The following is a 25,038-nucleotide window of genomic DNA, read 5'->3' as shown; positions in this document are numbered from 1 at the left end:
GTTCGAGGGGTAGATATGGGGGGCAGTGGTGCAGTGTCTAATCACAGGTTCTGAACTTTTTGGAACTACAAGGGCACATTTGTGTATGTGTATATTGTGCTTAGCTGAATATTTCTGTTGAATGTATTCCTAACTGCTTGGGTAAAAGTCATAAACATTTTACACTTTCTTAGATGGGGCCAAGTTTTTATTTTTTATTTTTTTGAGACTGAGCCTCGCTCTGTTGCCCAGGCTGGAATGCAGTGGTGTGATCTTGGCTGGAGTGCAGTGGTGTGACCTCGGCTCAGTGCAACCTCCGCCTCCTGGGTTCAAGCGATTCTCTTGCCTCAGCCTCCCAAGTAGCTGGGGTTTCAGGAGCCGGAAACCACATCCAGGTAATTTTTGTATTTTTAGTAGAGACGGGGTTTCACTATGTTGGTCAGGCTGGTGTCGAACTCCTGACCTCAGGTGATCCACCCACCTCAACTTCCCAAAGTGCTGGGATTACAGGCGTGAGCCGCCGCCATTAGGGTGTCTGAAGCCATGCTTCGCTCTGGGTTTTCCCCTTCGTCTTTGGTTGCTCCTTGTCTGATGTCCTTTCTGGAACTTCTGCTTCCGCCCAAAGTAAGTGCCAGTGTTCCCCTAGATGGTATCCTGGGCCCGCTTCTCTCCTCATTTTAAGGGATTACACCCGCCTCTCACCTGTATAAGGGAGGTTTCATCTGCAGGAAAAAGAAACCACTTTTTCTTTTTTTCTTTTTTCTTTTTCTTTTTTTTTTGTGTGTGACAGAGTCTCACTCGGTCACCCAGGCTGGAGTGCAATGGCACGATCTTGGCTCACTGCAACCTCCACCTCCCAGGTTCAAGCGATTCTCCTGTCTCAGCCTCCTGAGTAGCTGGGATTACAGGCGCGTGCCACCGCGCCCAGCTAATTTTTGTATTTTTAGTAGAGACGGGGTTTCAACATTTTGGCCAGGCTGGTCTCGAACTCCTCACCTTGTGATCCACCCGCCTCGGCCTCCCAAAGTGCTGGGATTACAGGCGTGAGCCACCATGCCCGGCTCCACCTTTTTTTTTTTTTTTTTTTTTTTTTTTTTTTTTTTTTTTTGAGACGGAGTTTCGCTCTTGTTACCCAGGCTGGAGTGCAATGGCGCGATCTCGGCTCACCACAACCTCCGCCTCCTGGGTTCAGGCAATTCTCCTGCCTCAGCCTCCGGAGTAGCTGGGATTACAGGCACGCGCCACCATGCCCAGCTAATTTTTTGTGTTTTTAGTAGAGACGGGGTTTCACCATGTTGACCAGGATGGTCTCGATCTCTTGACCTCGTGATCCACCCGCCTCGGCCTCCCAAAGTGCTGGGATTACAGGCTTGAGCCACCGCGCCCGGCGACCTTTTCATTTTTTTTTTTTTTTTTTTTTTTTGAGACGGAGTTTCGCTCTTGCTACCCAGGCTGGAGTGCAATGGCGCGATCTCGGCTCACCGCAACCTCCGCCTCCTGGGTTCAGGCAATTCTCCTGCCTCAGCCTCCTGAGTAGCTGGGATTACAGGCACACGCCACCATGCACAGCTAATTTTTTGTATTTTTAGTAGAGACGGGGTTTCACCATGTTGACCAGGATGGTCTCGATCTCTTGACCTTGTGATCCACCCGCCTCAGCCTCCCAAAGTGCTGGGATTACAGGCTTGAGCCACCGCGCCCGGCGACCTTTTCATTTTTAAGGAAAAAGATTAAAACAGGGATTGGCCGGGTTCGGTGATGTGTGCCTGTAGTCCCACTTCTCCGGAGGCTGAGGCGGGAGGATACATTGAGCCTGGGGGCGGGCGGGGGGATCCAGAGCAGCCTGGACAACATAGGGAGACCCCGTCCCTAATGGAAAAAAAATGAAAAAAGAAGAGAACAACAACAACAAAATAAAAACGGACGGGCTAACGTGTCGGGTGGGCGTGCGGTTCCACGGAGCCCCCCGTCCGTCTTGTCCTGTCCTAGTCCTAGCCTGTGTAGCTGGGCCCCAACTCCTTTCCCACTCGGAGCGTGAGCGCCTGGAGACACGTACGGCCAACCAGTGAGAAGGAGTGGCTACGAGTGGCATGCACTTGGTCCAATTACCTTCGGCCCTGGCGGGCAGGCCCGCACTTGAGCCAATGGAGGTGCGAGGCGGGGCTCGGGTGGTGGCAGTAGTCACCTGATCCGCGGCTGTCGCGGCAGCTGAGGCGCTGGAGGCTGAGACTATGATGGCGGCGACGGCGACGGCTCGAGTGCGGACGGGGCTGCGGTGTGCCTCGGTGCTCTGGCGGATGCCGTGGCTGCCAGTGTTCTTGTCGTTGGCGGCGGCGGCGGCAGCGGCGGAGCAGCAGGTCCCGCTTGTGCTGTGGTCCAGTGACCGGTGAGCCGGCCGGGGTGGGATGCACTGTGGAGGCTGAGGCGCCCTCGCCCGACTCCGGGGCTGCCCTCGGCGAGGGGTGGCCAGGCCCACAGGACGACTGTTCCTTGCTCGTGGCCTCGCAGCGAGTCTGCCGGCGACAGACCTCCACTCCACATGCTTCAAACCATGGGCTTCGGGTCTGGAGCCGTGCGCCGCCGTCTGACAGCAGCTTTTCTGTCCCCTGCCAGGGATTTGTGGGCTCCCGCGGCCGACACTCACGAGGGCCACATCACCAGCGACTTGCAGCTCTCTACCTACTTAGATCCCGCCCTGGAGCTGGGGCCCCGGAACGTGCTACTGTTTCTGCAGGACAAGGTGCGCCCGCCCCAGCCCGCTCTGCCCCGTCATCCGGAGGCAGGCAGTCCCCCTCCCCCCATGACACTGACGCCCATTCCCCAAGGGAACCTTCAGTGACCTTGTCCCTACTGTAGGGAGGTGTGGCTCCTCTCATGGGAATGCCTGTAAGAAACGCTTCACTGGGCATGTCGACAGCCTCAGAAATGACACCACCTTGATCGCAGGAAGCCATGGGTCAGAGGCCAGGCAGCTACTGAGTACCAAGCACTTTCGATGTCTGACTTAGTCCAATATGCTGGGTGCAGATTATCATCCCTGTGTGTTTACAGATGACAGGATGTACGCTAATTAAGCGACTTGCCCAAGGTCATTCAGCGAATGGGTGACAGAGTTGTAATTCTAACTGTGATAATCATAATAATGATCATTGCAAAATGATCACCTGTTTAGTGCTTTTTAGGCACTGTGCTACACTGATGTCACTGTCTGGGTTTCACTGCCAAGGAAAGTAACGTTTGTATAGATACAATGTTTCAGTGAAGTTCCACAGCTGATAGACAGGACTTTGGTTCCAGCCTCAGTCGCTCAGACCTCCCTCTCAATTGGAGCTCATAACCTGCGTGCGTGCTGTTTTCCCTCCCATTCAGGATCTTTGCCCCCAAAGCAGGCATGTGGACTATGAGATGTCAAGGCTAGCAAGTCTCTGCTTGGCCCTTCCTTGTTGGCGGCCTATGTGGCTCATTGCCCTTGTAGTCTCCCTTGGTTGCGGTGTGGGCAGATAGTGGTGGCCTGAAATCGTTTCAGGACGGGGTAAATAGTATAGTCAGATGGCACCTAGTCCTAGTTCCACCATGTGACCAGCCATTGGAGGCAGTGAAGGGGAATTCTTTTGTTGTTGTTGTTTTTCCAACACAGAGTCTCGCTCTGTTGCCCTGGCTGGAGTGCAGTGGCAAAATCTTGGCTCACTGCAACCTCCCGCTCCAGGGTTCAAGCAGTTCGCTGCCTCAGCCTCCTGAGTAGCTGGGATTACAGGCACGCGCCACCATGTCCAGCTAATTTTCTGTATTTTTAGTAGAGATGGAGTTTAACCGTCTTGGCCAGGCTGGTCTTGATCTCCTGACCTCGTGATCCACCTGCCTCGGCCTCCCAAAATGCTGGGATTACAGGTGTGAGCCACCGAGCCCAGCCTGCGAGGGGGAATTCTTCTAATCCACATAAAACCTGTAGCCAGAATTCTCCAGTCTTAGGGCATTCAGCCTTTCATTCATTTGCCCAATATGGAAAGTCTACTATGTGCCAGGTATTGTGAAGTGCTGGGGATATAGTAGTGAGCAGAAGAACCCAGGCCCCCCGGCTCAGGAAACTGACAATCTCTTCAGGGTGACCGGTAAATACTAAATTGGTATATGATAACGATGTCAGTCTTCTACTCTTTAGGGAAGGAAGCAGGCTAAGGGGACAGAGTGACTCGGATGCTGTTTTAGATAAGGATGGTCAGGCCAGGCATCACTGAGGAGGTGATATGTGAGCAGAGATCTTAATGGAGGGAGGGAGCCACTGGGGGAACGACATTCCTGGAACAGCAAATGCAAGGGCCCTGGGCGAGGTGTGCTCATCGGGAGCTCAAGGAACAGCCGGTGTGGCTGTAGCACAGTGAGTGAGAGGGAGGGGGACGAGACGGAGGAGATGGTTTTCACGTGGCCAGGCGATGAGGTAGGACCCCGTAGGCCACGAGGGGGAGGTGAGTTGCAGTTCTGGGTGTGTGAGAAAGCCTTGGGTAATGTTGAGCAGGGGGTGGTGTGCTCTCTCGATTCCAGAAAATCCCAGAAGTCACCCGCAGTTCCTGGCTTTCAGACCGAGAGCCCAGACGGCTGAATAGCAGGACAGTCCTGCCCACAAGGGAGGGGAGGCTGGGGGAGTATACCAAACAGTGAGGCCAGGGAAGCGGATTAGAATCTCCTCCAGCCTAACTGGGAGAAGCTTTCGGAGTGGAGGGCAGAAGCAAAAGGAAAAAGGACACCTGCAGGCTGTAGAGAAAAGGGAGGGTCCTAAGAGCTCAGAAGACTTCAGTGCTTCCTCCAGCGTGTTCTGAGAGCCTCACCTCTCTCCTCTTCCACCAAAAGCAGGTGGGGTAGGGTCCTGTCCAGACTGGACATAGCCGGCTCTCCTTTTCTCTGGCTGGGAGGCCTGCCACCAATGCTCCTGGCTGCCCCAGCCCCTCCCCACAGCTTCCATGTTCCCTCCCCAGTTCCTCTTGTCTGTAGGGCGGGCAAGGCAGCTGACTCCTACTCCTGAGGTTCCACAAGTCAGCTGCCTGCAGCTCTCCACACCCATGACCGCCTTCCGGGTCTTCTCCCTGTACTCTGACGGTACTGCAGGGAAGAGGCAAGCCTCCCGCCCCACCCCACCCACATGCCCTTGCGCTCCACCACACAGAATCTGACTTAGTGAGAAGTGAGACTTTGCTGGCCCTGGCCCTGGCCCCCGTTCCTTGCCAAACTTCCTGAGATGTCTCCTCTGTTTCCCCATTAGCTGAGCGTTGAGGATTTCACAGCATATGGTGGTGTGTTTGGAAACAAGCAGGACAGCGCGTTTTCTAACCTAGAGGTAAGAGTCCTCTCCTAGAAGGGACATTCTGCTCCTTCTCAACATTATAAGAACTGTACTCTTGGCCAGGCACGGTGGCTCAGATCTGTAATCCCAGCACTTTGGGAGGCTGAGGCGGGTGGATCACGAGGTCAGAAGTTTGAGACCAGCCTGACCAACATGGTGAAACCCTCATCTCTACTAAAAATACAAAAAATTAGCCAGGCGTGGTGGCTCATGCCTGTAATCCCAGCTACTCAGGAGTCTGAGGCAGGAGAATTGCTTAAACCCAGGAGGCGGAGGTTGTGGTGAACTGACATGGCACCATTGCACTCCAGCCTGGGGGACAGAGTGAGACTCCATCACCAACAAAAAAGAAAAGAAAAGAAAAGAAAAAAGAACTGCTGTACTCTTACCTCATATAAGGGTTACTTGGGTCTGAGTCTCCTCTTCTGGGCAAAAAAAAAAAAAAAAAAAAGAAAAAAAAAAACAATCGAAACCTTGTATCCTTAGGGAGCAGAAATGCTGGCTTTGGGGTAAAGGCCTAAGGCCTGAATGTCAGGGGCTGGGGTGTGGACCATTTTCTTGGTGAGGCTTTGTGGATATGGCTTGCCAGAGTAGAGCGGCCAGAGAGCTTTGGGGGCCGGCCCAGGCCCACTGGCCCCTGGCTAACTCACCTTTTGCTTCTCCCCTGCCCCCAGAATGCCCTGGAACTGGCCCCCTCCTCACTGGTGCTTCCTGCCGTTGATTGGTATGCAGTCAGCACTCTGACCACTTACCTGCAGGAGAAGCTTGGGGCCAGCCCCTTGCATGTGGACCTGGCCACCCTGCGGGAGCTGAAGCTCAACGCCAGCCTCCCCGCCCTGCTGCTCATCCGCCTGCCCTACCTGGCCAGGTACTGCCCACATGGCCCAGCCAGCAGCAAGGACCTGGGCATGGCATGTGGTAGCACCATTCAGCCAAAGATGCCAGTACTCCCCACCCCTCACAGCTCTTCCAGAAGGTGCCCTATGTGGCCAGAAGAGGTGGGGAGGGCTCTGGCGCGTGCTGCGTCCCACACTGCACACGGGTTCAAAGACCTAAGAGGGAACAGCGGGGGATAAAGAAAGACACAAAGACAAACATAACATAGAGAGCTGTGCCAGGCAGTACAAGAGATGAGGATGTCAATCTTTTTGGCCCCGACCTGCCTCAGAGTACTTTATTTTATATGTTTACAAAGCACAGAGCAGAGGGAGTGTGCAGTTACTTAGAACAGCCTGTGGTTATAATTCCAATACTTCAGTTAACATACCTCAGCTAACAACTATCTTGCAGCAAGGTCAGTGAGAGCTGGTTATCTTTCTCCAGGCCTCTCTGCTCTTCTCTGAGACATGCGCATTCCCCTATGATGGTTTCACTTCTCTGGAGTTCACCCAAAGTTCACAGCAGCCTTACTGCTGATGCCCCCAGAGCAGGTGGACTACTCTGGTTCTCTACAGAGGGCCTCTGCTGTGCCTAGCACTGAGCTGGGCCTCCAGAGATGAGGCAGATGTGAGCCCTGCAGGCGGGGAGCCTCCTCACCTAGCCAGGCCCTTGTCACAGAGCAGGTGGCCAGGACTTGAGTGTGACTGTGAAGCCTGGGGGAGGGCTGGGTCTCCAGGAGGGGGTACTGAGGTAAGAGTGTGCAGGCTTGGCACGTGGGGCTAGTGGGGAGGAGAAGCTGGGGAGGAGGAAGGGTAGTGGGCAGTGCAGGTTCAGGCCACCTGAGGACTCTGACTCTCTGTCTGTCTTCCATAGCTCTGGTCTGATGGCGCCCAGGGAAGTCCTCACAGGCAACGGTGAGTGGAGTCAGGCAGGATGTACGTCCTCATACAGCCCTTGGGCAGGGACAACAGAGAGAGCTGGCCTGCAGTTCCTCAGCCTCCTCACTCCCAGGGTGGCCCGCCTGCTTCTTGAGGCAGCTGGCAGTGGAGCAGGGAAATGCTGGCTTCTGGGACTAGCCAGGGACCACCTGGCAGAGGACCCTGTCCAGTCGGACCCCACTCGGCAGAGGGGGCCTGTGCACTGGAGCCTGTGCAGCCAGTTTCTGTGCAGGCAGCAAGCATCCTAGAGTTATGGGTTTACTAGACTGCAGACATTTGGAAAAACAATTCTGGGACTTACCTATTTGCGATAAAGGACAGTCACTCCCCGTGGAAAAGCAGTCTTGATCCTTTTGTGGGTGGATGGGAAGTTTTCTGTATTTACATGCATTTTCTCTTGTCACATAGGTAGGGCTTCACATTAGGGAGTCGATTACTGAAGCCACAGTTGTCCCCAGGGAAGCTGGAAATGGGGGTGGGATGAGAAATAGCTGCTCCTAAGGATCCTCAGTGGAAAGTCAAATCACCACTTTCAGCTGGTCTAGAAGGGTTTCTAAAGCAGACGGTGGAGTGTTTCTTTAAGCAGGCTGCCTGGTGACCTGGGTCTCTGCTTCCTTCTTGACCCTCAGATGAGATCATCGGGCAGGTCCTGAGCACACTCAAGTCCGAAGATGTCCCATATACAGCAGCCCTCACAGCGGTCCGCCCTTCCAGGGTACGTGCCCTTCCGGCAGGGGCTCTAGGGCTTGTGGGGAGAGGCAGTGTGGTGAGTCTCCCTGGAGGTGGGGGTGTATGCCACAGGCAGGCCCCCCGGGGTCCCAGCATAGGGGAGGTATCAGGCACAGAACCCTTGTGGTGTGACTCTGGAGTGGCTGGTCCCTGGGCTGACTCTCGGGGAGGAGTAGGATGAGCACTCAAGTCCTGCCTCCCCATTCCAGGGGTAGCTTTCCATCTCGTCCTGTAGGCTTGTGGGTGGCAGACTAGGACACTAAGTCTAAATGATCTAAGTTTGAGGGACTAGGAATGTCATCAGGGCTTAGGGGCCATCAGGGAAAGTGTCCTGGAAGAAAGGCTGGTAAGACTTTGAGATAGTGGACAGGGTGCCCTGGTGGGGGGAGGCATGACAGTTGGGTTGGAGCATGACAGTCTCACAGGGCTGCTGAAAGAAGGCTGGTTGGGTGTTTCTGCAGGTGGTCCGTGATGTAGCTGTGGTAGCTGAGGGGCTAGGTCGCCAGCTGCTACAAAAACAGCCAGCATCACCTGTGATCCATCCTCCTGTGAGTTACAATGACACCGCTCCCCGGATCCTGTTCTGGGCCCAAAACTTCTCTGTGGCGTACAAGGACCAGTGGGAGGATCTGACCCCCCTCACCTTTGGGGTGCAGGAGCTCAACCTGACTGGCTCCTTCTGGAATGACTCCTTTGCCAGGCAAGGGCACTAGGCTGGGGAGGACTGTGCCACCACAGGTGACCTTCCCAACACTGTGGGTCACAGGTGGGGCAGGGAGCCAGGGTCAGGTCTGTGTGTTGTGGTGGGGATGGCCATGGTCTCTTTGGGGTCTGGGCAGCATGAGGATGCAGGAGGTTGCTGTTGGAGGGAGTTGTCCAGACCTCTGCCTCCCCATGCTTGTGAGTCTTTGGTTGGAACCTTTATTGTTAACATGTCAAGGTTACCTGGGAATCTGTCACCTCCCCCTTGAGCAAAACCTCTGGGACTGTGTATGGGTAAATACCAGGCCAGCTACCTGAGCCATTTATGAGGCAACCATGCCCTTCCATTTGCTCTCACCCCTAAAGCCCAGCCCAGGTGCCTCAGTGACCCTAAGAGGCAGTAAAAGGGGCAGTGAGTCCAGGGGAACGAGAGGAAGGACCCCCGTGCTGGTGGCAAGGAGGACCTAGGTCCTGGCTTCCAGCTCTGTTCTGGGCTTGGAATTTGACCGAATCCCCAGTTTTCCTGTCAAGTGGAGACACTGCTTCTGCAGGTGGCTGCAAGGACCTGAGGCAGCTTAGGTAGAAGCAGAGCTGAGGAACTTGTTCTCAAAGGTGCTGAAGGCCCTCGCAGAGCCTCACAGTGTGCCCCTTTCTCTGGCCTTGCAGGCTGTCACTGACCTATGAACGACTCTTTGGTACCACAGTGACATTCAAGTAAGTCCTGGGGGTGGTTGAGGTGTGGGTGGGCTGGTGTGACCTCTGCCTCCCCAGCTCGCCTGATATCCCTGCCACCTTCCCCAGGTTCATTCTGGCCAACCGCCTCTACCCAGTGTCCGCCCGGCACTGGTTTACCATGGAGCGCCTCGAAATCCACAGCAATGGCTCTGTCGCCTACTTCAATGCTTCCCAGGTCACAGGACCCAGCATCTATTCCTTCCACTGTGAGTACGTCAGCAGCCTGAGCAAGAAGGGCAGTCTCCTCGTGGCCCGCACGCAGCCCTCCCACTGGCAGATGACACTTCAGGACTTCCAGGTATGGAGCAGGGGTGGCCCAGCTTCAGGTCGGGGAGCCAAGGCTGGTGGTTGAGAGGCAAGGAGAGGCCTGAAGAGCCACAGAATCGCTTGGGCTCAGGCTCGGGCATGTAGTCCCTGCTGGGCCTCCCGACGGTCCTTTCTGACCCATGTCTGTGTGTCTGTCAGATCCAAGCTTTCAATGTGATGGGCGAGCAGTTCTCCTACGCCAGCGACTGCGCCGGCTTCTTCTCCCCCGGCATATGGATGGGGCTGCTCACGTCCCTCTTCATGCTCTTCATCTTCACCTACGGCCTGCACATGATCCTCAGCCTCAAGACCATGGATCGCTTCGATGACCACAAGGGCCCCACCATTTCTTTGACCCAGATTGTGTGACCCTGTGCCAGGAGGGGGTTGAGGGTGGGACAGTGTCCCTCTTCCTACCACAGCATGAACCCCAAGCTCCCTTTAGCCCATCTTGCTCCCCCTTCAGCCCACTGAGGAGCTTTCCTGGCTGGGGCTGCCCCCATCTCTACCAACAAGGTGTACATAATTCTGCGTAGATGCTAGACCAACCTCCCAGGCTCAGCCGTGGTGAGGCATAAGGGACATGAATTCTAGGGTCCCCTTTCTCCTTATTTATTCTTGTGTCTACATCATCCCTAGCTGTGGATAGTGCTTTTGTGTAGCAAATGCTCCCTCCTTAAGGTTACGGGGCGCCCTGAGTTTGGCGGTGTGGAGGTACTACTTAAATGTCTGCCTGCTTTGCTGTCGTTATTGTTTTCTGCTGATGTTGTGCTAATGATAAGCAGTACACTGGGGTTTATTTCTGTGGCCTGAGAAGGAAGGGACCTCCACGCCAGGTGGGCTGGGTGCAATCGCCGGCTGTCTGGCATGTTCCCATCGGGAGTGCCTGGCAGGAGCCTGGCGTGCTCGGTTGTTTCCTTCCTAATAAACGCGGATCGCCATGATTTGGGCCTCTTGTACCTCATTTCTGCGCTGGGCTTTAGGTGCGCGCTCGCTGGAGGGATGCGGGAGGATGGAGCCCGGCGAGCAGGAGGTGACGAAGCATCCGCGGAGACCCGGAGGGGCTTTAGCAAGGTGGGCCCTAACCACTTAGGGCAGGAAGGGGTGGTCGGGCCGAGTCCCGGTGCGCTTTGGCGACTCAGGAGGCCGTCGTGACAATAGGGAGCCTTCATGTCATAAGAGAGCCGCCCCGGCTGCCGCAGCGGCGCGCACCCGGCCGCGGGACCGCGCCAAGCCTCCCGGGGGGCGGGGCGGGCACGCGCGGGGCGGGGCGGGGCGGGGCGGGGCGGGGCAGAGAGGGTGGGGCGGGGCGCGCGCGGCTCCGCGCACGGATTCTTCCCTAGCCGCAGCACCGGCCGCCAGCCCGCCCCGCCCGCCCCGCCCCGCGCCTCTCTGGACCCTCGGCGAGCAGCGTCGCCCTCGGAGCCGTGCTGGTGCTGTGGCCCGGGCCCTGACAGGTCTCCCGGGAGGCGAGCTGGGGAGACGGTAGCTCTGGCCGAGCGCGACGGGGCTCGAGAATAGGCGGGACTCTTTGACGTGGCGGAGGGGTCAGGCAGCGGCCAGAACGCCGCCATCTTTGGTCCAGTGCGGCGGCGGCGGCGGCGGCGACTGCTGCGGTGAAGGAGGAGGAGGAGCCGAGCAGGCACTGGCACCGAGGCCTGACCATGGACGAGGAATATGATGTGATCGTGCTGGGGACCGGCCTCACCGTAAGTGCGGCCCCGGGCGCTCTTGGCCCCGCGTCGTGCGCTCGCCATCCCCTGAGATGATGTGGCCGCTGGCCCACCCTCCGGTCACTGCCATCTAATGCGCTCGGCTCTCCAAAAAGCCGGCGCCGTGCCCACTCCGCCGCTCCCCGCGCCGCTGCCCCCTCAACGTCGCCTCTGCTTGTTGCTATGACCCTGTCTTCCCGAAGGGGCCCCCTTCCTGGCTGCCCCCTGAGCTAGCCGGGTCCTACCCCCGGCGCCCTTCCATCTTTCCTTCCCCTGCCTGCTGGGCCGGAAAACGCACCCCAACTCGGCCCGATGCCCCCCGACCCCGCCCACCGATTGCCCCCACCCATCACAGAATCTCTCCCCCTCCCCGCGTTGCCCGCACCCATCGCCCGCCTAGCGTCCGCTCCTAGCGTCCCCTCCCAGTGTCCCCTCCCAGCGTCCCTTCCCATCTTGCGCTAACCCCGGTGGGGACAGAGACCTGGGGTCAGGGGGCCTCCCCAGGGTGGACCCTCAGCCCGCCTCCTCGTCTTCTGGGGCCAGGGGATCCAGGGAATGTTCCAGAAGGAGCAGCGGTGGGGGCAGTACGCACATTCCCTCAACCCCACCCCGGTTGCCTATGGAGACCTCAGGCTGAGTAGCATCTGCAGCCTTTGTCCTTGGGCTAGTGACAGTGACTGGTGAGGGTGTTTATCTTCCCCCTTTCCCCAAAAACCCCGTTGGCCCGCTCCCCAGAGAGACTCTTGTTTCTCGGTCCAAGCCCAGATGCCCCTCCTTAGCAGCAGGGTCTCCCGCCATTTGAAGAAAGATCAGTCCAGGGTGGGGCCTACAATTTCAAGGACTGTGCTAAGCCTTTCTTCGCCTCCCTTTTGAGTGTCCTTTGCAGTCCAGCTGGGTCCCGTCTGTGCCTCGTTGTGTTTTAACAGCCTTTCTGTGCAGCTCTGCGTAAATACATGTCCATCAGCGTGTGGGTACTGGAAGGCCATCCTGTGTCTACTGGATGCCCTGCCCCCCTCAGAGCCTCCGTTATTTCACTGTCTGCCTTGTGAGGGGGACGGGACTCCTTTGCCCAGCAAGGTTACAAAGGAGACGGTGGTCGGATGAAGCTGTCACCCCAATTTTAGGCGAGGCAACTAGCCGGTTTCGAGGGGGTGGAAGGAGCTGTCCACTGGGGCAGGTTTGGGTGGGGAACAAATCAGGGCTGCTGGTAGGAACGGAGGCAGGTGGGAGTGAGAGGATGGTATTGCCCTCCCCACAGGAATGCATCCTGTCGGGCATCATGTCTGTGAACGGGAAGAAGGTGCTGCACATGGACCGGAACCCCTACTATGGGGGCGAGAGCTCCTCCATCACACCCCTGGAGGAGGTGAGACACCCGGGCCCAGGCCCATCCCTGTTCACCTCCCACGTAGCGGCACCGGGTGGAAGAAGCTCCCCAGGTGCCTGGAGCAGGAGGAGGTGGTCCCTGAGGTGTCTCTTCTGCTTACAGCTGTATAAGCGTTTTCAGTTGCTGGAGGGGCCCCCTGAGACGATGGGCCGAGGCCGAGACTGGAACGTTGACCTCATTCCCAAATTCCTTATGGCTAATGGTGAGGAACAGGAAGGACGTATTGCAGGTCGGGGGTGATGGGGAGGTGCAGCCAGACCAGCAGAGCCTCTGGAGAGAGCAGTGCCGATGTTGCCCCATGTGCACCCACAGGGCAGCTGGTAAAGATGCTACTGTATACAGAGGTGACTCGCTATCTGGACTTCAAGGTGGTCGAGGGCAGCTTTGTCTACAAGGGGGGCAAGATCTACAAAGTACCATCCACTGAGACTGAGGCCTTGGCTTCCAGTGAGTGTGGGCCCCCTGAGCCAGAGAATCATGGGGTGGCAGGGAAGTTGACTGTCCTTGGGATGGGTGGCTGTCCAGAGTAAGGCACCCCCTTGTCCAAAGTCACATTCCTCATGAAGGACTCTGTATTCCCTCGGCCCCATGCCACGCCTCACGGATGGCTGCCAGGAGAGAGGTCCACACGCAGCAGGGATGTGACATGGAGGAGGACAGGGCTGCTTTGGAAAGACTTGAGCTTTTGACAGGGGCTCCACTGGGTCCCCGAGACATCCCCAAATGTCCGAGCAAGGAAGGCCCTTAGAGCCATCCAGGCCAGTCCCCTCTTCATACAGGCAGGGAAACCGAGGCTGAAAAGAGCGGAGGGGTTGACCTAAGGTCCCATGACAGCTGCGCTGGGAGTGGGGACCTGCCCTGTGGGAAGGAGAGTTTTGTGCTTCGCTGGTGCAGAACCTCCTCCTGCCGCCTGCCTTAGATCTGATGGGCATGTTTGAGAAACGGCGCTTCCGCAAGTTCCTGGTGTTTGTGGCAAACTTCGATGAGAATGACCCCAAGACCTTTGAGGGTGTTGACCCCCAGACTACCAGCATGCGTGATGTCTACCGGAAGTTTGATCTGGGCCAGGATGTCATCGATTTCACTGGCCACGCCCTGGCGCTCTACCGCACTGATGAGTGAGGGAAGCTGGTGTGGCGGCAGCCCCCTCGCCCGGCCTGCCTCCTCCCTCCCCACACCTGCCTGCTGTTCCCCTGCCCCGCATGTCTCTTGTACTCAGCCATAGGCTCACCTATCACCCTTTCCATTTCCCCCTTGCATTTGATCTTCGTGTTCCCTAGGCCATTGAGGGTGGTGGGAAGACTGGCCTGGTACCTGGGTGGGGGACAGTCAGGGGTGCTGCTATTGGAGCATCTTCCCTGACCCCTGTCCCCCAGCTACTTGGACCAGCCCTGTCTTGAGACCATCAACCGCATCAAGTTGTACAGTGAGTCCCTGGCCCGGTATGGCAAGAGCCCGTATTTATACCCGCTCTACGGCCTGGGTGAGCTGCCTCAGGGTTTTGCAAGGTGAGGACGTGGGTTTTTTCAGTTGGCGTTGGCTGACTAGGACTAGGGCCAGGAGTGGAGATGGCCCCCTGAGCATTTCCCTGCTAGTGTTTCCTCCTTTCCAATTCGTGGTCTTCGTTGACTCCACTCCATCCTTGGCCGATCGGGGCACAACCCCAGTGTATCGAAGTACAGAGTCAAAGAACCAAGTCTCCACAAACAACTTGCTCAGTTCCTGGCAGCACCAGGACTGGGCCCAGGGCCCTGGAACCTTGAGTCAGGGCTTAGCTGGGAGCTGACCTCCAGAGAGGCCTTCATTCTGGCTCCCCAGGCTGTCTTGGTAGGTGCGGAGCACTGCTCCTTCATGCCACCTGCTGCTGGCCCTTGGAAGTGTATTCTGGGGAGAAGCTCCAGAGAGGAAGAAGCCTGTCGAGATGGGGCCAGAGTTCACAGCAGTGACAGAGCTGGGATGAATCCCGGGGTCTCTTGCCTGCTGCCTGCCTGGGGCAGCCTTCTTTGCACCTTGACGGAGGGAAGGGTGCAGTGGAATTGGTCCCAATTTCTCCTGGGAGGGACCCTCACCGTGGCTGTTCTCACCACAGATTGAGTGCCATCTATGGAGGGACATATATGCTGAACAAACCTGTGGATGACATCATCATGGAGAACGGCAAGGTGGTGGGCGTGAAGTCTGAGGGAGAGGTGAGCCTTTCCCATGCACTGCCGTCACCATGGTTGAGGCAGGGTGTGGCCACCTTCTTGACTATGCTGTCGGGTCTGCTGCTGTGCAGAAGTCTTCAGAGCCATGACTGTTGGTGAGGGGTCTCTCTCAGAGGCCACATGCCACGTCTGTGGTGCGAAAGCGTTCCTGATCACAGTGCCTGTGGGGGGCAGGGGCGGGCACCCAGCCTGTGTGTCAGGGCCCACCTCTCAGAGCTGCAGGGCAGAGCCATGCATTCAGGAGGGGCAGTAGTGATGGCTCTGAGGAGCGCCTTGTCTGCCAGAGCTGCCTGCCCTTGCTGTGAGTACAGCCCCAGGACTACCTAGGGGAGTGATACGACAGGGGTGAGGACTTCTGGTGCCTTTTCAGGTGGCCCGCTGCAAGCAGCTCATCTGTGACCCCAGCTACATCCCGGACCGTGTGCGGAAGGCTGGCCAGGTCATCCGCATCATCTGTATTCTTAGCCACCCCATCAAGAACACCAACGACGCCAACTCCTGCCAAATCATCATCCCCCAGAACCAGGTCAACAGGAAGTCAGGTAGGCCAGGCACCGGTACAGCTTCCTCTAGGGTGTTCTCTTTGAGGTTGCTCTTCATCTTCCCCATCAGTGTCAGAGCTCCTTGCCTTATGTCTCCGAAGAAAAAATTTGACACACACTGCAGTCACCACAAGTTGGACCCCTAGGGTTTGGGTGGCCTGGACTCTTTCCCCTCTGGGAAGGTGACAGCTTGGATGCTACCTGCTCTGTGGGGCTGGGGAGGGGCAGGTGGGCCAGACTTATGTCTACCTGCTGGAACCCCTCTCTGCACGTGGCTGGTGCCTCCGGCCTGAGTTGACAGAGCTCTTCCTGTGGCCAGACATCTATGTGTGCATGATCTCCTACGCACACAACGTGGCGGCCCAGGGCAAGTACATCGCCATTGCCAGCACTACCGTGGAGACCATGGACCCCGAAAAGGAGGTGGAGCCGGCTCTGGAGCTGTTGGAGCCCATTGACCAGAAGTGAGGGACTTGGCTGAGCCTGAGGGGGAAAGGGAGGGAGCCCAGGAGCTGGGCTTAGGGACCAGAAAGGGCATGGCCCATTGTGAGGCCTGTCCCCTCCCCTCCGTCTGCCCCTCAGGTTTGTGGCTATCAGTGACTTGTATGAGCCCATTGATGATGGTTCCGAGAGCCAGGTAAGCAGCCTGTCCCAGCCCTGGCTCCTGGCTGCCCGCCCAGGGCACCTGCCTGACTCACCCTGGGCCCTGGGTTCTGGCTATTTCCAGGTGTTCTGTTCCTGCTCCTATGATGCCACCACACACTTTGAGACAACCTGCAATGACATCAAAGACATCTACAAACGCATGGCTGGCACAGCCTTTGACTTTGAGAACATGAAGCGCAAACAGAACGACGTCTTTGGAGAAGCTGAGCAGTGATTGTGGCCGCCCCAGCCCCTGCTTCCCCAGCCCGTCTGTTCTCCTCGAGGGCTCTAGCATCCTCTGCTTCCCCCACCACATTCCCATCACCCACCTCATTGATCCACTGACCAAATCCTTAACCCTAGCGATGGTTTGGGAGATGGGGGGTTGGTTAGCATCCTCTTTCTCGGCCCTTCCTTATCCTAGGAAAAGAGGGTTCCTCTCCTTGTGTGTGTCTCTTCCCCCTACCCCTTCTGCTCTGGGAAGAACGTGGAGGAAAAGGTGACTTCTGCCCCCACCGCTCTTACCCCCACTGTAGTGGCCTTTGGAGATGCCCCACCTCCCCCCACCAACTCTTGCGTGTTGGAGAGAAGGGGCCCTCCCAGCACAAAGTTGCATTCCTCCCCCCTAATTTATTCTAATTTATTAACTTCAACCCACCCCTTGTGAGCCTGCAGCCTTCCTGTGCTGCCTGGGGGCTGTAGAGTGAGATGCCCCAGCCCTTGCCCAGCCTGAGGTATGGGGAAGGATTGGGCGTGGCCCCGTTGGAGGTTGATTTGCTGTTTTGTTTCTTGTCTTTGTGTTTGTGTTCTCTGGTACTGGCTGAGAGAAAAGAAATGTGAGCAAAGCAGGAGGAGGTGGGAAAATGGACCCAAAGCCCCGTGTGCCCTGCCCCACGCCTTTCCTTTAGTGGTGGGAAACCCTTACCTTGCAAAGTGAATGTGTCCCCTTCCCCCTCTCTAGTGTATTTCACAGAAAACAGAACCTCCCAATAAAACGGTTGAAACCTGAACCTCCGGATCTTTACAGTTACTTCCCAAAAGCTGGGTACCTAGCAGGGCTTTGGCTGCCTGGGTTGGGGCTCTCGCTTAGCCTCAGTCTGGACTGTAAAAGGTTGCATTCCTCACCAAAGAATTCCTCACGCAGAGCACCCTGGGGCCAAATTGACCTGCGTAAGATCAAATTGAGAGAATGAGTGAATGCTGGCAGCAGGACTCCAAGCCCTCGGTGCTCAAAGCAGAGGGAGTGAAGCAGGGGCGGGTGTCAACGTGGAGCAAGCAGAGAGCTGAGGGCCTGGCCTCTGGCTTGAAGGGAGAGGGCAGAGGGGACCAGGGGCCAGCCTTGCATGGAATTCGAAGTGAAGCAGGGGGACGGGTGCCAGTTTTCGGGTTAATGCACGGGGAGCAGGGCCTAGCCTCCGGCAGGAAGGCAACAAGGGAACCAGGGGGTCCAGCATTGGGCAGGGATCAGCATCAAAGACGTGGAGGGGGCGGGGCCCAGCCTTGGGGTCAACAGGAGGAATTAGAGGGACCAGGGGCCCAGCCTCGGGTCGGGTTAACGTCGAGGCAGCGCGGGGGACTGGAGGATTCAGCCTCGGGGATCCACAGTAGCGAGCGGTGGGGGCTGGGGCGGGAGTCCAGGCGGGGTCAGGGGCGGGCGGGCGGCGCTCACACTTCGGGCCAGCTGGTGCGCGGTGGGGCGGGGCGTCCGCGAGTCTCTGAGTGGCTGACGTCACGGCGCGAGCGTCAGCTGACTGTTCCGTCGCTACCGCCTCTGCCGCCGAGACCCGGCCGGGCTGCTGTCGCTGTCGCTGTCGCCGCCGCCGCCGCCGCCGCTATGGCTCAATACAAGGGCGCCGCGAGCGAGGCCGGCCGCGCCATGCACCTGATGAAGAAAAGGGAGAAGCAGCGCGAGCAGATGGAGCAGATGAAGCAGCGCATCGCGGAGGTGCGGCCTGCGGCGCCTCGGAGCATGCGCGCCGCCCGGTCCCCTGACGGCCCCGCGCCACGCTCCGGCCCTGGAAGATCCGGGGCCGTGGCCTTGGAGCGCGGGCTGTGCTCTGGGTCGGGCCCCTAGCTCGATGACTTCCAGCAGGGCACAAAAGCAAGCCGGGCATTCTCTGAGGCCGAGGCCACTAGTTGGGGGATTCCTCTCCCCGTGGAGAGGCGCGGGGAGGCCCGAGCCAGACCTGGCTAGTCCACCGTGCAGGAGGCTCCTTGCAGAACCCCTTGCGCCTTTGAGGCAGGCGCGAACCTCCGGGCGCCATCGGTTCACCCACCGCTTCCTTGAGTGGCCGGTCATCCACCGCTTCCTTGAGTGGCCGGTCATGGTGGCTGTCAGGGAAGGAGCTTGTAGGAGCTCTCAGCTTGATGCTTTTGGAGAGACCTACTCATCAGGACTCGGGGCTCTTGGAGAGAGCAGTCTCCTTCCTTGGGAAATGGGGAAGCCTGGGTAGAGGAGCCTTGAAACAGAAAACCCTCATGCCCTGGCCCCACTGTCTCAGCCGCGGTGCCCAGCAAGCAGAAGGTGTATTTCTCTGCCAGCCACCTCCTTGGGAGGTTGCTGGTTAGCGAGGGCTTGACATGGTACCAAGTGGGGTGGGGCTGGGGCCAAAGAGAATAGGCCTTCCTGGGAAGCTGTTGGTGACATTCTGTGGCCTGGAGGGAGTAAAATCACTCAGGGAGGGGGCAGGCCCCTCAACCACTGTTCTTTGCCCTCTCTTTATGCCCTTTGACTTGGGTCTTGGGAGCTTCAGCTTAAACGCTGAGGATGAAAAAGGCCAAAGGTCAGTAGGGCTTCAGGGTTCAGGCTACTGAGGGAGTGCTGATCCCCAGTGGGAGACCTGAAGGGCCAGAGCACCTCGGGGATGGAAGGGAAATGCACTTGAAGAGTCCTGCCCTGTCTCATGGAACCTTCCATCGACAGAGGGCACAGGGGCAGATTTGGACTATAACCCAGGTCCTCAATGGCCAGGCTGCTGTTTGCACAGTGAGGGACGGCTCTCATGGTGGCTGTTGCTCCTTACAGGAGAACATCATGAAATCCAACATTGACAAGAAGTTCTCTGCGCACTACGACGCAGTGGAGGCAGAGCTCAAGTCCAGCACCGTGGGTGAGCAGGTTGTGGGTGCCCCCCTCACCGAGACCCTGGGCCACTCCTCCGCTGGCCCTGGTGACTACCTTGCCCCTTGTGTCTCCTTGCTTCGAAGGTCTCGTGACCCTGAACGACATGAAGGCCAAGCAGGAGGCGCTGGTGAAGGAGCGGGAGAAGCAGCTGGCCAAGAAGGAGCAGTCCAAGGAGCTGCAGCTGTAGGTTCCCTCGCCACAGCCCTCAACATGGAGCTAGTGCTCACGGGGTCCCTGGGCCGCCCAGGCTCTTTTTGCACCTTGGGGGACCCCGTCTCCTGCTTTGGGACAGGGGTATAACATCTAGCTTGCGATTTGCATTTCTCTCTCCTGCCTCTTTGGCTCCATGCTCACGTCCGCTTGCCTTGGTGGCTTGTCTTCTTTCTGACCCTCTGCATGCAGTGGCCCTGCCTGGGCCCTTTCCTTGCTCCAGTGCCTGAGCAGCCCGCATTCTCCCCATTCTTCTCTGTCCTACGGCCTGTGTGACCCTCTGTGTTTGCTGTTTGTAACAGAGCCCTTGCCCATGAGCTTGAAGTGATCCAGGACAGCAGGACCCCTCTGGGGCACTGGGGACCCAGCCTGGGCTGGGCAGGCCCCATACCAGGCACCCTGGTGGCTCAGGGTCAATGAAGGGGCTGGGTTGGGGCCGTGGAATGACATGGTTTGTGATGGGGCCACCTGCACCTCGCTAGGAAGCTGGAGAAGCTGCGAGAGAAAGAGCGAAAGAAGGAGGCCAAGCGGAAGATCTCCAGCCTGTCCTTCACCCTGGAGGAGGAAGAAGAGGGGGGCGAGGAGGAGGAGGAGGTGGCCATGTATGAGGAGGAGCTGGAAAGGGAAGGTGAGGGCAGGCTTGAGTCGGAGCCCCACCCACGGCCCCTGGGGAGGGGACCCCAATGCAAGAGGCTGTCAGCAAAGCTGATGCCCTGTCAATGAGGCTCCAAAAGCTGCCTTCTGGAGGCACCACGCACAGTAGACCAGGGAGGGGAGAAGCTGGCCCAGAGCAGGCTGGTTGGCCACGTTTTCTGTGATGATGGAAATGTGAGAGTCTGTGCCACCCAATGTGGTAGCCACTGGCTGCAGGTGGCTCATGTGACACGGGCACTGAATAATTAACTCTGTTTGATTCATTTCAGTGTAAATTTTTTTTTTTTTTTTTTTTTTTGAGACGGAGTTTCGCTCTTGTTACCCAGGCTGGAGTGCAATGGCGTGATCTCGGCTCACCGCAACCTCCGCCTCCTGGGTTCAGGCAATTCTCCTGCCTCAGCCTCCTGAGTAGCTGGGATTACAGGCACGTGCCACCATGCCCAGCTAATTTTTTTGTATTTTTAGTAGAGACGGGGTTTCACCATGTTGACCAGGACGGTCTCGATCTCTCGACCTCGTGATCCACCCACCTCGACCTCCCAAAGTGCTGGGATTACAGGCTTGAGCCACCATGCCCGGCCTCATTTCAGTGTAAATGTAAACAGCCACAGAAATTTGTAGCTACTAGTCAGACACTGCGGGTCTCAGCTGTGAGAACAAGGGGCTGTCAGGGAAAACTCAGGACGGCTGGTGGAAGTCACAGGTCACCATGTGCTCAAGATACTCAGGGTTTCTGCTCTGCTCAGGACCCACAGGGCTAACCCAGGGGTCAGGGAAGGTGATAGATGTGGGGAGGGTTGAGTTATCCCGTAAGGATGAGGGGAATTGTATTAGCCAGAGATGGGTGAACCAAGGAGAAGCTGTATGTCAAAAGTCCAACAGGAAAGAGTCGGCACGTTTGAAGACTGGGAGCGAGTTGGGTCATGGGCCCCTGGAGGGTGCGGTGGCAGTTCTAGAAATCATGATGCCCGGGGAATGGTGGAGGGAGAGACCCGAGGCAGGGGATGGTGCTGTGTGGCTGTGGGAACAGGCTGGGCGCCGCAGCTTTGAGGGAAGTGTGGGATTGTAGGGAGGAAGGACCTGCCAGCCACCTGCCACAGTAAAACAGAGAACAAATAAGCAGGATTTTAGTATTACATTGTATTTAACCTAATGTATCCAAAATATTCCTGTTGCGGCTGGCGGGCTAGCTATGTGTGCAGCTGCGGTTTGGGTGCTGTGTGCAGCAGGATTTGTGTTTCTGTTTTTACTGTTGTTGTTTTCGAGAGTGTTTCCCTGTGGCCCAGGCTGGAGTGCAGAGGCATGATCACAGCTCACTTCAGCCTTGACCTCCTGGACTCAAGGGACCCTCCCACCTCAGCCACTTGAGTAGCTGGGACTACAGGCGCTCTGTATTTTTGTATTTTTTGTAGAGACGGAATCTTGCCATGTTGCCCAAGCTGATCTTGAACTTGGGAGCTACTGGCGTGGACAGTGCAGGCCTGGGGGAAAGGTTGTCAGCCTCGCTGTGTGTCACTGGGGCTTTGACAAAACACTGCTTGGTAGGCTCTTCGGTCCCCCTATAGGTTTCATTTAGGGGGCCCAGCCACAGGACGCTGATGTCCATTTTTTTAAAGCTCTCCATGTGATTCGAATGTGCAACCAGGCTGTAGAATCTGTGCTCTTGAGCATCAGGGCAGGCTAAAGAGTTTAGACTTGTCTTTTCTTTTTCTCTTTTTTTTTGGCGGGGGGAAGAGGTCTCGCTCCGTCACCCAGGCTAGAGTGCAGTGGTTTGATCATGGCTCATTGCAGCCCCGATCTCCCAGGCTCAAGCAATCCGCCCACCTCAGCCTCCCAAGTAGCTGGGACTACAGGTGTGCCACTACACCCCGCTGATTTTTTTGAGTTTTAGTAGAGGTCTTGCTATGTTGCCCATGCTGATCTCCACCTCCTGGGCTCAAGCGATCTTCCTGCCTCAGCCTACCCAAGTGTTGGGGTGACAAGTCTGAGCATCTGTGCCAGCCCTAGGCTTGCCTTCAAGACCAACAGTTCTCAAAGTATGCTTGGTGGACCCTGGGCATCAGCCACATCAAAATCATCTTCATAATAATGCTGTGATATTCTTGGTTTCTTTTTGTTCCAGAGATCACCACAAAGAAGAGAAAACTGGGGAAGAACCCAGATGTGGACACAAGCTTTTTGCCTGATCGAGACCGTGAGGTAAGGGCTGCCTGGCCCCGACCCCAGCCTCAACCTCAGCCCTGGCGGAGACCCTTGCTCAGGGAGCCAGGCTCTGTGTGCACCTGAGCAGCCCTGGGCCTCAGCCCTCTGCCTGCCCCCTCTCCCAGGAGGAGGAGAATCGGCTTCGGGAAGAGCTGCGGCAGGAGTGGGAAGCCAAGCAGGAGAAGATCAAGAGTGAGTGCCCACAGTCCCCTAGGTAGTGCACCAAGCTCCAAGGCTGCTCTCACTGGGGCAGGGATGCCTGGGTCTGGAGACCAAGAGGCAGCTCTGCCTTGTAGGCGAGGAGATCGAGATCACCTTCAGCTACTGGGACGGCTCTGGGCACCGGCGGACAGTCAAGGTAGGCAGCGTGAAGCCTGCTTCCTGCTCGCCATGGGCCCAGCCTCCCTTAGGTTCCCAGGGAAGGAACTGACCTTCCTGACTTGGGAAGCCCCGGGGATCCTGAGAATAACAGGCTCCGGGGCCTGGTCCCCCATCTGGGGAGTGAGGCCCAGGCCTGGGCGTCCTGCTGAGCCTCTGCAGTCTCTGGCAGGGCCCTCTGGGCCTCTGCCTTCTCGAGAGCCCTTCTGCAGGCTTCCGCCTTCCTTTCCCAACTCCTGGATTCCCGGATGCAGATGAGAAAGGGCAATACCGTGCAGCAGTTCCTGCAGAAGGCACTGGAGATCCTCCGGAAAGACTTCAGCGAGCTGAGGTGCGAGCTGTGCGTGTGCGTGCGGGGCTGTGGGAGGCACTGCCTGGTCAAGGAGGAAGTGTGCTGGGCACTCTGCTCCCAAAAGAAGGGGTCAGGCTCCTCTTCCCATCCCTTCCCCTGGAGAGAGCTTCGCTGGGAATACCCTGCCTTGGTTCCTTCGCCCAAAGGTGGAGGACGCTGGGCGCTAGTCCTGGGCTCCCCAAACCATGGCGCTTCCCTCAGAGCCTGCTGGCTACTGCCTCCCAGCCCCAGCACGAGCTCTTCTGCGCTGGCTGCCCCCTCCGTCCCTGGGCAGGGGTGTTGTCCGCTTGCCCATGCCTTCCTGCCTTCCCCCATTAGGTCCGCAGGGGTGGAGCAGCTCATGTACATCAAGGAGGACTTGATCATTCCACATGTGAGTCCCTTCGGCCCCAGGCCCTGCAGTGCGTGCTGCGCCCTGGGCTGTGGCTCGGGCTGGTAGAGGCAGTGTGCGCAGGTGTGCCCCTGTTTGGCCTGCAAGCGGGGGGTGGGGAGGAAAGGCTGAGATGGGCCATCAAGGTGCCACTTTCCTGCCCTTGGCTTCCAGCATCACAGCTTCTACGACTTCATCGTCACCAAGGCACGGGGGAAGAGTGGTGAGTGCCCCCGGCGCAGCCGCCGCCATAGCACGTCGCTCCCGATACCATCACTGGGGCAGCAGCAGACGCCAGGGTATCTGCTTCTCCCCTGCAGGGCCGCTCTTCAACTTTGACGTTCACGATGACGTTCGGTTGCTCAGTGATGCCACCGTAGAGAAGGATGAGGTACAGCGGAGGGGCCCTGGGCTGGGGAGGAGAAGCCAAGGGGAGGGGAGGTCGGCAGCGGCCCGTGCCCTCCCTCCCTCAGTCGCATGCAGGCAAGGTGGTGCTGAGGAGCTGGTATGAGAAGAACAAGCACATCTTCCCTGCCAGCCGCTGGGAGCCCTATGACCCCGAGAAGAAGTGGGACAAGTACACGGTGAGGAGCAGCCCCTGGCACTGTGGACCCTCCTGGGTGGGAATGGCAGCCAGCCCCTGCTCATCCCTCGCCTTCCCTTCCTTGTCCCCTCTGCCCACCTTGTCCTCACACCAGATCCGCTGAGTGTCTGGGAGGCTATGTGGCCTCAGCTCTTCAGCTCCCTCAGTGTGCCCCGCGACGTCCCAGGACCCCAGGCACCCGCTCCCCTGCTACCATGCCAGGCACACTGGGAGGAGGACGTCAGTGACTGCTTTATTCTTTTACAATAAAGAAGTGCACATGTCAGAGCTGGAGCACCTGCAGTGTGAGAAACCGCACTTTGTTTCAAACCCTTTGTGTCGGATCAAATTCATTTGTCATTTTGACCATTTAAAAGTGTGTGATTCGGTGTAATCATCACCTTGGTCTCCTTCCAGGACATTCTCATCCCTCCAAAAGGCCCCGTGGCCATGGGCAAGCTCTCAATCTGCTTTCTGTCTCATCTCCGTGGATTGGCCTATTCTAGACATGTCACACATGCCTGGGGAATCTGTCCCCGTGGCAGCCCCGCCATCCCTGAGGTGTCTGTGTGCCACTGTGCTTCCTGACCATGGGCAGCTTTTCTCGGGATGTGGCCCCGGTGGCTCTGGTGGGTGGGAAGGGTGTTCCTTCCCAGACCTCTCTCCCAGGCCCTTGGGCTCCTCTTGAATTTCCCACAGGGGACAAGGCTGTCATGTGGCCTTCCTTGCTCTGGGCTGTCCCAGCACGGTTGGTCTGCTGTGGTGCCCTGCACTCAACACTTGCCTGCCCTGCCTTAGCTGGCTCTGCTCAGACAGCCCTTGGGGCAGGATCCAGAGCGGGGATGGGTCCAGGACTCCCCTCTGTCACCTCAGCGGCCACTTCCCCAAGGTTCCACTTGGGTAAGCTGAGGCAGGCAGGCCTGGCTCCAGGAGGCTGAGAAAGGCCAAAAGGAGGGGACAGGGGTCAGCCCCTCACTGGCCAGGAGCACCCCAGCCCTGGGTCTGGCCTCCCCTTCCTGGCAAATGTGGAGATCTAACGGCACCGGACAGTGCAGACACCCAGCGTCTC

General features: G+C 57.7%; 3 protein-coding genes across 3 annotated transcripts; all 3 read left to right on the top strand.

Moving 5' to 3' along the window:
* The first annotated feature begins 2,146 nt into the window (after positions 1 to 2,146).
* On the top strand, positions 2,147 to 10,547 carry ATP6AP1 (ATPase H+ transporting accessory protein 1). Its single transcript, XM_003943910.4, has 10 exons — positions 2,147 to 2,365; positions 2,593 to 2,719; positions 5,234 to 5,308; positions 5,989 to 6,182; positions 7,067 to 7,107; positions 7,761 to 7,846; positions 8,322 to 8,560; positions 9,229 to 9,276; positions 9,364 to 9,595; positions 9,763 to 10,547. Exons 1-10 carry the CDS (start codon positions 2,211 to 2,213, stop codon positions 9,970 to 9,972), a joined length of 1,407 nt encoding a protein of 468 aa, XP_003943959.1. The 5' UTR covers positions 2,147 to 2,210; the 3' UTR covers positions 9,973 to 10,547.
* Positions 10,548 to 10,976: 429 nt separating this feature from the next.
* GDI1 (GDP dissociation inhibitor 1) lies at positions 10,977 to 17,106 on the top strand. Its single transcript, XM_003943909.3, has 11 exons — positions 10,977 to 11,312; positions 12,574 to 12,681; positions 12,805 to 12,904; positions 13,015 to 13,149; positions 13,622 to 13,820; positions 14,079 to 14,210; positions 14,792 to 14,891; positions 15,280 to 15,451; positions 15,771 to 15,915; positions 16,034 to 16,088; positions 16,179 to 17,106. Exons 1-11 carry the CDS (start codon positions 11,268 to 11,270, stop codon positions 16,329 to 16,331), a joined length of 1,344 nt encoding a protein of 447 aa, XP_003943958.1. The 5' UTR covers positions 10,977 to 11,267; the 3' UTR covers positions 16,332 to 17,106.
* A 721-nt stretch (positions 17,107 to 17,827) lies between these two features.
* Positions 17,828 to 24,299, top strand: FAM50A (family with sequence similarity 50 member A). Its single transcript, XM_003943911.4, has 13 exons — positions 17,828 to 18,041; positions 19,122 to 19,206; positions 19,304 to 19,403; positions 19,913 to 20,058; positions 22,207 to 22,283; positions 22,412 to 22,478; positions 22,583 to 22,644; positions 22,919 to 22,995; positions 23,335 to 23,389; positions 23,561 to 23,609; positions 23,707 to 23,777; positions 23,860 to 23,970; positions 24,085 to 24,299. Exons 1-13 carry the CDS (start codon positions 17,931 to 17,933, stop codon positions 24,091 to 24,093), a joined length of 1,020 nt encoding a protein of 339 aa, XP_003943960.1. The 5' UTR covers positions 17,828 to 17,930; the 3' UTR covers positions 24,094 to 24,299.
* Positions 24,300 to 25,038: the final 739 nt, after the last annotated feature.

Source organism: Saimiri boliviensis, chromosome X, assembly GCF_048565385.1.
Source record: "Saimiri boliviensis isolate mSaiBol1 chromosome X, mSaiBol1.pri, whole genome shotgun sequence".
Lineage (NCBI taxonomy): Eukaryota > Metazoa > Chordata > Mammalia > Primates > Cebidae > Saimiri > Saimiri boliviensis.
This window is presented reverse-complemented; position numbering and strand designations above follow the sequence as displayed.

Excerpts from the sequence above, each read along its gene's own strand:
- ATP6AP1 (XM_003943910.4), top strand. The coding sequence starts at position 2,211 with ATGATGGCGGCGACGGCGACGGCTCGAGTGCGGACGGGGCTGCGGTGT. Across the intron at positions 7,108-7,760 it reads GGAAGTCCTCACAGGCAACG|ATGAGATCATCGGGCAGGTC; the intron begins GTGAGTGGAGTC and ends CTTGACCCTCAG. Across the intron at positions 9,596-9,762 it reads TGACACTTCAGGACTTCCAG|ATCCAAGCTTTCAATGTGAT; the intron begins GTATGGAGCAGG and ends TGTGTCTGTCAG.
- GDI1 (XM_003943909.3), top strand. The coding sequence starts at position 11,268 with ATGGACGAGGAATATGATGTGATCGTGCTGGGGACCGGCCTCACC. Across the intron at positions 13,150-13,621 it reads GACTGAGGCCTTGGCTTCCA|ATCTGATGGGCATGTTTGAG; the intron begins GTGAGTGTGGGC and ends CGCCTGCCTTAG. Across the intron at positions 15,916-16,033 it reads TTGGAGCCCATTGACCAGAA|GTTTGTGGCTATCAGTGACT; the intron begins GTGAGGGACTTG and ends TCTGCCCCTCAG.
- FAM50A (XM_003943911.4), top strand. The coding sequence starts at position 17,931 with ATGGCTCAATACAAGGGCGCCGCGAGCGAGGCCGGCCGCGCCATGCAC. Across the intron at positions 19,207-19,303 it reads GCTCAAGTCCAGCACCGTGG|GTCTCGTGACCCTGAACGAC; the intron begins GTGAGCAGGTTG and ends CTTGCTTCGAAG. Across the intron at positions 23,390-23,560 it reads AGGACTTGATCATTCCACAT|CATCACAGCTTCTACGACTT; the intron begins GTGAGTCCCTTC and ends CTTGGCTTCCAG.